The 11,833-nt window shown below is 38.2% G+C and overlaps 1 protein-coding gene across 2 annotated transcripts; it reads left to right on the plus strand.

Moving 5' to 3' along the window:
* The first annotated feature begins 1,539 nt into the window (after window positions 1-1,539).
* Window positions 1,540-10,790, plus strand: LOC114157169 (SLAM family member 5). Of its 2 annotated transcripts, XM_028038021.1 has the most exons (7): window positions 1,540-1,811; window positions 3,753-3,800; window positions 6,379-6,606; window positions 6,684-6,794; window positions 6,984-7,256; window positions 8,571-8,675; window positions 10,636-10,790. In XM_028038021.1, the coding sequence occupies exons 1-7, from the start codon at window positions 1,778-1,780 to the stop codon at window positions 10,731-10,733; spliced, it is 897 nt and encodes a 298-aa protein (XP_027893822.1). In that variant the 5' UTR covers window positions 1,540-1,777; the 3' UTR covers window positions 10,734-10,790. The 2 variants fall into 2 exon arrangements, with proteins under 2 accessions (XP_027893822.1, XP_027893823.1); XM_028038022.1 differs by lacking the exon at window positions 3,753-3,800 and having other exon boundaries at window positions 1,542-1,811.
* Window positions 10,791-11,833: the final 1,043 nt, after the last annotated feature.

Genomic DNA, 11,833 nt, shown 5'->3' on the forward strand with positions numbered 1-11,833 from the left:
ATCCTAACTACATGACAAACCAATGGGACAGGGAAAATGGCACATCACCCCACCCTGTGAATGCAAGGAGTGCTTTATGAAAATTACAGAACTGTTACTTGTCGCCTGCTTCTCTTGTATGCAGACGCCCATCACATGGGCGTCTTGTATGCAGACGCCCATGTCTGTGAATTATGCAAATGGACTTAAAAAAGGAGAAATGGTTCAGAACTATAACCTCAAAATATCTTTTGAAGTGTGAAATTGAACTGCAAGAGCACTCGTTAGATCTGACTGGATCCCCTACTCATTCTGCTGCAAGTTGGCTCAATTTTGACCCGCAAGACGTAACCGGTAAAATCCGGTTTAGGATTTTCAAAATAAAAGATCCGGAAGTAGTTCATTATTTCTTGCGCGGCCCGGTACCAAATGGTCCGCGGACCGGTGGTTGGGGACCACTGCCCTGGTGAATTAAACTACTTTCTAATTTGTAGATATGTTCTAGATCAGGGGTCTCAAACTCCAGTCCTCGAGGGCCGCAGTCCTGCAACTTTTAGATGTGCCTCTGCTGCACCACACCTGAACAGAATAATTAGGTCATTAAGGCTCTGGGGAACTGATCTACACAAGGAGGAGGTAGTTAAGCCATTTCATTCCAGTGTTTTGTACCTGTGGCACATCTAAAAGCTGCAGGACTGCGGCCCTCGAGGACTGGAGTTTGAGACGCCTGTTCTAGGGTTAAAATTGAACCCAAAGACAAAAGCAGAAGTATAATTGGTACTGCAGGGGAATCATTTTGAGTTGTTCAAAAAAAAAAAAAAACGTACAAAAATTACGCATTGGAACAAAAAAGTTGCATTTTCATTTTGACTTCCTGTCAGACTAGTTATTTTCAAGCTATTGAGAAATAATGACTTTCTTACTCGGTAGAAGTCGAGGTATGACGAAAGCAATTGGAGTGGGCTGAGAGAAGAGGAAGTGTGTGGGTGCTGTTGGTTTCATGACAGCAGTTTAAACTCAACATGTCAAGACTTCAGTATTGCGACTTGCTTTCTAGTATTACTGTCGGTATTTGGATAACAAAGCCAAGCTTTCTCAAATTCAAATATGGATTACACTTAGGGTGCTTAGACCTTATAAAAGCCTCTGAAAGATTTGTTTTAATAAGCTAACTGATCAATAAATAGTTGATTCAGTGTTTCGTAGTCAGGAGTAATAAGCTGTTGGATATTACTTTAGGTCACTGCAGGCCTCTCACACATCTGTCCATACATGGAAATAGTGAACTATGTGTAGTTACATTACTGTACATCTTGAAAGTGTATAATGCCACCTGCCTTCAACTTTTTTTAGCCTCTTTTACATCTGCTAAAAATGCTAATATCTTCGAAGGACATTGTTATCAGAAACTATTTTTTGTACTTGTTATGCTTCCAGTTGATGCCAACGGTTTATAATAAATGATCACATTTTTAAATGTCACCTGTTTTTTTTTGTTGTTGTTGCTTTTTTTAAAAAAAAAAAAAAAAAAAGAAGACATGTGACGTGGTGACGAGCCTGTGACTGATGTGTGAGAATTTCCAACATCACCTGAACGTGTCATGATCAATCCTGACAAAACAGCAGCGTGAACTCAACAACATGTCTGGATGGGTGTATGACATGTGAAGTGTTGGATTAACACACTTAATTTCAGTGGATTATAGCACGTGGGCGTTGATGCGTCCTCACGCGCCGTTAAGGAAGTTGCCTTCATTCTCCTCCTAGTCGTCAAAGTCAATTGTCTGGCGCTGCAGCAATGAGATTTATCGTCCTTTTCCTGTTGTTTCAAGGTAAGTAGTTATACCAGCGCCCCTTGTCAGAGAGCGGGGTTAGTGAATGTCATAGTAAGGTTAGGAGTTGGGTGTGTGTGTGTGTGTGTGTGTGTGTGTGTGTGTGTGTGTGTGTACTTAGGCTAACGGCTGCATGTCATAAAGCCACGCAGCGGTTGCCTTGAGTCAAGTTGCCACCACAACTCATTCTGTGAGCCGTAAACTCTGGAGTCTGTCCTGCTTTTTAGCTGGTCAGGCGCGGGGGGAAATTGGCAGAAAAGCCCGTAAATGTATTTTTCTGTCGAGTGAAGCTGGTCGTGTTTTCTGGTGAAAATAATCTCCGTAAATTATTCAGCGCAGGTCCCGTTAGTTGAGCGGCGCTGTTAGAAACTCTGTTTTGGTTCGACTTCCACAAGATGTATGAAGGGGCTCGGGTTTTTGAGAATATAATGTCTGTTTTAAAATGCCAAATATAAAACGATGGTTCGGGACAAATAGTAGGACCCGCAGAAGCCGGAATGTCGGGCTTTACTTCAAGCTTATGGTTTCTATGCCTGACGAAAGCATTTAGTGTGGGCTAAGTGTGTTTATCTCAAGTGCAGATGTTTTAAAAATGAAAACATGTCGTTGGTTCGCTGGCTAGTTCTCATGATAAGCATGAAAAAGATATAGGAAATATTGTATACGTTATTCTCTGTGTCGGTTGTTTGTTAATTCTCAAAAGATTGATCCATGGAAATGTGTTTGACACTTTGCACAAGGCCCAATGATACAACAGAATGTGTCGCAGTGTGTATTTCCCTTTTACTAGGAATTGATTCTGATAGCCTTCCCTTTTTTCTTAATACAGAAACTCAACATTACAATTCAAATGATATCTGTAATTACAGACTGCCAAACGAAATTAATCCAATGAAATTTTTCATTTGTCCATCCATCCTTCCTCCCTCCCTCCTGACCTCCTGACCTAGTGGGGTCAGGAGGGGTGCTGGTGCCAGCGAACGTTTCGAGCGAGAGGCGGGGTACAGTTTTATCAAGTGACAAACTTCAATGCATTTTATTAGGATTCAAAGCCACAAACTAACAAGTAGCAGATAATTACTGCGAACTGGAAAGGAAGTAACTCATGATTTTGAAAGTTTCTTGTGCCCCGACAATCTGAAAAGTGTGGCATGCATTTGTATTCACTCTCCTGACTCGATACTTTGTAGCCATTTGTTGCATACATGTGTGTAAGACAGTTTTCAGGCTTTAAAAAAAAAAAAATCCACTTCAGAATTGGGCACTACTTTGAGTTAATTGCATGCAATTCCAACAAAATTTTAAAAAACATGTAGCACCTTTATACACACAAACAAGCAAATGTTCTAGTATCTGTAATAAGCCCTTCATTTGAAGTCTGTATAACTTGAATTCATACAGACTTTGAATTAAGTCTCTGACTTAATTTGAAATCTTATAGCATAACAGCGGTAAATGAGATGTTGTTTCAAGAATCCTATTTGTCATGAGCTGTCATCCTTTACCAGAGATGAAACACACCCATGCAGGAAGCATGTCATGCATATATTTAGCAACTTTAGATAGGCTCCAGCACCCCTTGCGACTCCACTAGGGATAAAGGTGTAATAAAATGGATGGATGTTTAAATGGTATCTGTTGAAAAGGGGAAAAGAAATAAGGGAGATGGGGAGGGGCCTGGTTCTGATCAGGAAAAAGAAAATTACCTCACTGTGAGGAACATTTTGGGGCTTGCAAGGCGCTAATAAAATCTCCGATGGCTAAAACTCTCCCAGTTGATTCCTCTTTGTCAGTCATGGAAATGTTCGTCCTGCATAGCTTACCCTTTACATGAGTGGAGATGAAGTGTGTTGCTTTGGTTTATCATAATAATGACAAGATAAGCAACATGGGCAAATCTGTTGAATACTGGAACAACAACATTTCATCCCTCATCAACAGCATTGAGAAGTGGATTCTGGCTAAAAGAACAAAGATCCAGTTGCTTTGGTAAGCCTCCTCTCTCTCTCTGCCTGGTCTTTATGGTGGTGGTGTTGGTGGCTGGTGAGGGTGAACTGGTCATTTACTGGTCTCTTGGCTGCCTCTCTTTGGCTGCGTTGGTGTTTTAAGGAAATAACTGCACCTTTCTCTTTATGAGTTTTTTTTTATGGACAAACAATCACTCCTTGAACTTTATTTATTAGAGAAGTGAGAACATTTACCCTTGGATAAAAGAAGTCGCTCACTTGTTTCATTTACCAAAACTGGACATCTTCAAAGAGCATGTACCAATCCGACAACTTCTGTAAGTTTTGAAACCTCTAGACAGCATCTACTCCCAGTAATAGGTTCTCACTGACTGGCCTATTAGGAACAATAAATGGCTAACAGTAATAGCCAGATAATCACATTGTAGCAATATCTAGACATTGTAAGGACAACTGAAGTTGATTTAAGTGACTTTGAACATGGCATTGTGGTTCATCTGAGTGATTCTACGGTTTATCTGGTTACATTCAGTGGTTAAAAAAATGAAGGATCCGGTGGCAGGAAGTTCTGATACTGTGAAGGCACAACACATTGAAACTTAAAGGAGATGAGCTGCTGCAGCAGAATAAGCCACGCTGGATGCCACTCCAGTCGATATTACATCTCAACATCAATCTAAGGATAGAACCTGAGCTGGGCTCCTACCACATTTCTTAGTAATTAGCTGGGAAAAGGCGGCTTGTGAAAGGGCAAACGTTGGGATGGATCTAAGGAGTCACCTAATCCAATTTGAAGTAACACAATCTTGCCTCAGTGAGGTAATGAATGTGTAGCGTAAAGGGCTTTCAGTAGTCAGAGTGACTGGAAAGATGCTATATCTGTTCAGTCCTTGTACCATTCGCAGGAGCTTTAAGCACTTAAAGAGATGAGGAAAAAAGTTGTTTTTTATCAAAAATAATTTATAATTATTAGTATACATAACAGTTGTACTGCCTTGGCTTGTCCTCTGTGGTACAGGTAAAAGGGGCACTCTTCGGGACAAGGATTTTACTTTAAAATGCAAAGAGCAATCCGTAAAGTTGAATCGTGGTCCAGAACATGGACCGACTAGCAGACTGATAAACGGCGTAATGGAGGAACACCATTGTGATGACGTGCTGAAGGCAGAGTGTCAGAAAGAGCAGGAGCATTTTAAAGAGACAGAGACCCAATTTCAAGGCGTCAAATTGTGAAGCCAGATATCTTTTAAATGAACGTAGATACTTGATTGAGCCATAATATAGCAAAATGCAGAAACTCTTCTCGCCCTTCTCTTGCCCTCAAGAAATCCAACCTGCTGTGATCACAAGTGTAGAAAAGCTACTCTTTTGAAAAAGGATATTACTGACCTAATTGGTATTTTATATAATTATCTAGGCTTACTGATTGCTGTACTAGGTACACCTGTTCAACTTCTCATTTTCACAAGTAGTAAAGCAGCTGATTAAAGTTTAAAGGGACTTTTAGGGATTCATCATGGCAGAAGTTGGTGTGGGTGGAAGAAGTCACCTGATCCATTCTGAAGTAACATAACACTTTTGATGTAAAAGCCTTGTCCATGCATATTGTCACCCTGACAACAAGGTATGAACAGGTTTGGCTTTCAACCCTGTAGTTAAAGTTCACTGGTACTACGTTGTTTATTTCTGTATACGCCTGAGGACAAACAAAGAGAGAGCGCTTTGCTTCACCAACTGGAATTACAGAAATTACAAACTAGACCAACTTTAAAAAAAAAAAAAAAACAGTTTTTTTTATTTACAATATTATTTTGAAAAATGAGACGCGGAATTTATTTGATTTTTTTTTTGGTCACTCTTATGGAAAACGTCACTCAAGACTGTATTTAGGGTATCGTTTAATACTTTTCTATTATTTTTAGCTGCTGTCTAAACTCTGCGAGACACAACAGCTACTACTGTTACGCCCCCTGGCCTGTTGCGGCTCTGCAGTCCTTCTTTTGTTTATGCAGGTTCAGCTGTGAGAGCACACCTTGCTGATTGGCTGCTGGGAGACGGCAAAAGAACAGCAGGCTTCAGCAGATGATGGCCCAGCCAATCAGATGCTGATGAGGACTATCTGCTCCTTATAAAACGCTCTATAACATTTCCTCCCGTGGGGTAACTTGTAGGAAGAGATTTTGTTCTGTTGGCCCCCCTAACATTCGTTTGCATGCGTATGCTTGTAATTGACTGTTTTGGGCAGTTTTGAAGAACCTTAATCTGCTGACCCATTTTTGTTTTGCTTATCCCCGTTTGACTCTGATCTTGATTTAGAAGCTTGTGTTTGGGAGGCATGGTGCTCCCTTTTTGTTCCTTTTGGTTTTTGAGTTTACTTTAGATTGATTTGTTTGGCTGTTTTTGTTTAATTGCTTATGTTTCACTTAACTCTCTTTAATTTGTACTGTGTTTTTGTCTGTAAAACCCACCCCCCTTTTTTTTTGTAATAAATCATTTTAAATCTCACTTGTTACTCTGGACACTTCTTTATGTTACCAACCCTGATCCCAGACCTTGGGGTCGTAACAATTACACTGATGCCTTTTAATTTATTCCTCCAGGGCTGCGGGTTAAAGTTCTTGGCGAAACCGGCGTCACAACCAAAGTTGAAGGGTATGTAGGTGACACCATTATCTTGCCAGCCAAAGTCTTCAAAACATGGACTCTGTCCAGAATTGACTGGTCAATATTAAGCAACTACACCTGGATTGCAACGTGGCACCCAGGTGGTATAAACACTGATCGTCGTCCAGAATACAAAGGGAGGCTCTCGCTCAACATATCAACAGGTAAAAAGAAAATGGTCTCCTGACAAAATGCAAATAAATGTTGATTTCCGCTTACGATGTTTTATGTGTTTCTACAGGGGATTTAACGATGCGGGATCTTAGGTTACGCGACGCCATGACGTACAATGTGGACCTCCTCAATGCTTCAAATTACAACATAGTAAACCGGGTCCAGCTAGTAGTGAAAGGTAAGTTGCAAATGTTAATTTGTCATGAAAAACATATATATTGTTTTAACATCATCCTAAATTTCCTTAATTTTTTTTTTTTTCTATAACCATTACATCATTATATATCATCATTTTGGATTTTTGTGGTGTTAAGTTCAATTTGGGGAAAAATAATCAACTTTTTTTTTCATTCAATAACAATTGCAGAACGCCTCAAGAAACCGACCATACAGCTTTACCAAAATTTCGCAAAAAGCGAAAGTGGCTGTGTATTGGTGCTCAACTGTTCTTCTCCTGATACTGGCATCAACTTCTCCTGGGAGGTCGAGCCTTCGTGTCATCACTGCAGCAACAACTCTTCCAGTGACACGTCAGAGCTCATCGCCTTTTTCTTGACAACCCCAGACACTGTAAATCTCACCTGCATTGTCAAGCGCGAATTGGAAAACGCATCAAGCATTTTGATCTCAAAGATCAAAGGTGAGTTTGTTGGTTATCATCTACCGTTTCGTTGGTACAGGAAGAAACTGTTGTACCTGGACGGAGAACGTTTCTGTTCCGGTTTAAATGCTTGGTTTGAGATCCACCAATTTAACTGTTGTTCAGGTCAACGATATAATCACAAGACTTTGTTTAAATCTACCAATGTAGATGACATGAAGCCGCATCACTTTTTGGTTTGGTGTCACTACTACGTAGTCCCCTCTACCCAACGCATTCAACATTGTTTAGTTGGTCAGTTGCTGTTTCTGATCCAGCAACTGACCAACTAAACAGTTGCTGTTAAGTTAAACAGTTTTAACTTAGAAATATCTCAGTTTCCAAGTTAAAATGTATTTGTCTCCGCATAAACTGCGATCAGAAAATATTCTTTGTCATTTGCTTAGAAGTCAGCTTTCCTTTAATTTATGTGAGAAATTCACTATAAAAAGCCTAAAACACAGGTCTCAAACTCCAGTCCTCAAGGGCCGCTGTCCTGCAGGTTTTAGATGTGCCACAGGTACAAAACACTGGAATGAAATAACTTAATGACCTCCTCCTTGTGCAGATCAGTTCTCCAGAGCCTTAATGACCTAATTATTCTATTCAGGTGTGGTGCAGCAGAGGCACATCTAAAAGTTGCAGGACTGCGGCCCTCGAGGACTGGAGTTTGACACCCCTGGCCTAAAGGAATTTAATAATAAAAAATTTTTAAAAAGCCAGAAGAGGTTTGAAATCAGTATGAAAGCAGTTGAAACCAGATGCGTCGATTTACAGTACAAAAAAAGGTTGACAAATTCATTTTTTGATACTGAATCAAGAATTTCAAGATTTTTTAAATTATTATTATTATTTTTTTAGGACTTTATTTAAATTCAAAGGTTAACACAGGGTTGGATATTTTGAGTACATCTCCACATGCTTCTCAAAACGGCTCGTTTACATGACAACAGCGACCACAGTCATAGGCGTAAATCCCAGGGGGGTCGGAGGTCAAAACAAAAGTTATGAAATGGATTCTGGCTCAAGGTTTCTGTCTGAACTGGAGAAGCTACAGTTTTTTTTTTTACAATTTGAATGTTTAAATATGTTTTTTATGGTTTTTGTTTTTTTTTTACATATGAATTTTATCAATTGTAGCAATTTGAGATCTCTGTAAACGTAAAGTGTGTGATAAATAACATGTTACCTTATTTACAGTTTAATCAAACGTGTTAAGGTTTTTTTTTTTTTCAATTAAGCTTTGGATAGAAAATACCTCTCTGTTTAACATGTATATTTTACTCTGCTTTATGATCTTTTTTGTTCTTCTAGTGCCAACATTCAGACGCCAACAGGATTGTGGTTACATGTTCGCTTGGGGATTCTTCACTACATTGCTGATTGTGATCGGCGTGATTTTACTTTTCCATTTCAGAGGTGAGACAAAAACGTCCATATTATTCACTTTCTTTGCATGCGCTCACTCATTGAGCATGCAGACAAAACTATTCCAATGGAAGAAGAAAAGAAAAACCAAGACATTCAATTTATTTTCATATTAAAACATTCATACCCCAATGAAGAAGGTCAGATTTAAATTAAGGGATGAAACAGAACTGCAGTGTTACCAAATGAGTGGATGGATACAGAAGAGAAACAAAAAAAAAAAATCAAAATCATTTTGGTTTAGTGAGAAAGTTTCTTAAAAGTAAAAAGAAAAGAAAAGTATGCCTAACAAAGCTCAAGTTCTTTTTTAAATTTTGTTTTAACCTTGTGCTTCTTTTTAAGCTGCTCTTTTCTGTGTTAGTCTCTAAATTTGTGTATCCCGGGAGTTTAAATATGACATCCTAAAAGAGTTTCTCCTCAGAATAAGGAAAGGCTAAAACATGTAAGGCAGGAGATTGCTAAAATGAGGTTGGCAAAATAATTTGACTTCATTTGTTGAAATGAAATATTTGAATCTTCATATTTCTGTTTACATTTCCACTTCATTGTAAAAGGTTACTTCTGAAACACATGTATAGTATGATATATTCATAATAGTAATATTTTAATAGTAAATATTGTTTATATAGTGATTTAAAAGAATGAACTATTCATCCAGTCACCAGGATCGTCAATCCCTTTAAAAAAAAAAAAAAACGTTTTCAGATGGACATGCTGCCTGAGACTTTTCTGAACTGAAACTGTTTGGGGGATTTCCCTTTGGAGTTGCATGTTACTTTTTTGTCGCTTGTTCTCTAAAACAAGCGAAACCTTTGGTTTGGGTTTGACGCTTCTTCTGTTTTGGGGGACGGACCTGAAGAACTGGTCTTCTTGCCCCGCCTAGCGTCTGCATCAAACCAGCGCAAAAATCTTACAGTGGCAAAGTGGTTGTGGATAAATAGGGTCCAAGTTCAACAAGACATGCTACAAACTCTGCTTTAAAATCTCTGCTCACCACCAAGAGGAAAAAAAAAAAAAACCTGGTCACAGAGGAGGACCAGGTTTAATTCCAGATTCATTTGACTTATTTACTAGACAAATATTTCTTTATGGTTTTATAAAGTCATTCTGACTTTTTCGATCGAACATGTCTGTTAAATTAATGTGAAGCAAAACTATGTGCCCGTGGAGGAGCAAATCTTTGCAAAAACGCTTAATTTCTTGATTCATTTTACACATTTTCAAGAAAAAGACTGGGATATTCTTATGCCAAAACCGTTTTAAAAAAGGATCATTTTTTTCATGACTAAAAGCACACATGTATGATATTAAAACAAATATATTGTCTTAACATTGTAAAATCAAAACTTTGAATGAGAAAAATTCAGAGGCTTACAAGGATCATGAAGTTAGGCACTTGTGATTTAAAACAACATGCCAGAAGTCCTCTAGAAATGAAGTGGTAAAGTTAGGCAATGCATCAAAGTTGTATCTGGAGACTTGGAAATTGGTTTCTGTCTCTTTAAGAAGCTCCCATTTCTTTGACACTCCCCCTTCAACATGTCATCACAACAGTGAATCTCTTTAACGCTGTTAAAAGGTTAATAAAGCAGTTATGTTGTGAAGACTTGCTGAAGGCGGCGTTTCAGACAGAACAGGAGTTTCTTAAAGAGACAGTGGCCCAATTTCAAGGCATCGATTTATGTTACTTTTGTTTGTTTTTTTTAGTAATATTAGGAATGTATAGCACCTGAAGGTAACATAGTTACTTGATTGTGCTATAAAAAGAGACACCATATGTCTGGAAAATACATAACACTGTTCCTTTAAGTACATTTTATGCTTGTCTATCTGTATTGGACTGAACTGTAAATTGTAATATCTAGTAATTCATTATTTATGTTCAACCAAACTATAACTTTCTTTTTTCAGGTTTGGCCAGCCAGACATTGACATTGTGTTTTCATTTTAGGTAAGATAACCGAAATGTTCCAGCAATTTAGAGGACCAGTTATTTTGCCTGCGACGGATTCCAACGTTCCGGCGGAGAGTGTGACTTCCCAAAAATAAAAGTCCTAAATTTGACATGGTGGTTTTAAAAGGAGTTCAACTGTTAAGAAAAAACATTAAAAAACTGGGTTTCTTTCAAGGTTTCTTTGCAAAGAAATAATGGTTGAGATGAACAATAGGGTAAAACTTTCACCAGGATCACTGAAACTCTATCGGTCCGTACATCATTGGTGGGATACCAATGATGCGTGTGAAACCAGACATGTGAAATATTCATTTCACATGTCTGGTCTACATTATGCCTGATTTTTTTCATGGGTTTTTTTGTCTTTCTTTTTTTATGTTGAGCTTTTTTGAATTGAGATAGCGCCGCCACTTGATAAAATAAAACATTGACCGCACCCAAATGATCCAGTATGGACAAATCCCATATTACTTTGCATATTAAATTAGCAATAATTTAATTTAATTTACATATGGCCCAAGGCTGTAAGAGCACATAAGCAGTATTTGATGTGGGGCCCCCAATTCCTGGTAATGTCCTGCAGCACTAGCTGTGTTTCAGTGCAGATTTGCTGGAATCTGGCAGAGAGGGCCTAGTTTAATTGGTTGACTGTATAGGCAATTCCTGGTTGTTTTTTATATTTGCTCAGATGGATTTGAAGACGCACAAAAAAAATGTAATTTATCAGATTGTAACTTGAATACATCAGAAAGACGACGCTGGTTCTTTGCACTTTGACTCAGGTTAGGGTAGATCCATCCAGATTTCTCTTATTGTCCCATTTCTATACAAGAATTAGGTTTTAGATCTCTTATTTCCATTGAAAGTGTTTATAATAATAATAATGATGTGTGTGTGTGTGTATATATATATATATTTATATATATACAGTACAGACCAAAGGTTTGGACACACCTTTTAATTCAATGAGTTTCCTTTATTTTCATGACTATTGACATTGTAGATTCACACTGAAGGCATCAAAACTATGAATAACACATGTGGAAATATGCACTAAACAAAAAAGTGTCAACCTGCCCTGTCAGGTTAATAAGTGGGATTTCTTGCCTTATAAATAGTCATGAAAATAAAGAAAACCCAGTGAATTAGAAGGTGTGTCCAAACTTTTGGTCTGTACTGTATATACTATATATAT

This window comes from Xiphophorus couchianus, chromosome 14 (genome assembly GCF_001444195.1).
Source record: "Xiphophorus couchianus chromosome 14, X_couchianus-1.0, whole genome shotgun sequence".
Lineage (NCBI taxonomy): Eukaryota > Metazoa > Chordata > Actinopteri > Cyprinodontiformes > Poeciliidae > Xiphophorus > Xiphophorus couchianus.

Bases quoted from the DNA above. Each gene is read 5' to 3' on its own strand.
- LOC114157169 (XM_028038021.1), top strand. From the start codon at position 1,778: ATGAGATTTATCGTCCTTTTCCTGTTGTTTCAAG. The intron at 3,801-6,378 runs GTAAGCCTCCTC...TTATTCCTCCAG, and splicing joins ACAAAGATCCAGTTGCTTTG to GGCTGCGGGTTAAAGTTCTT. The intron at 8,676-10,635 runs GTGAGACAAAAA...TTTTCATTTTAG, and splicing joins TTTACTTTTCCATTTCAGAG to GTAAGATAACCGAAATGTTC.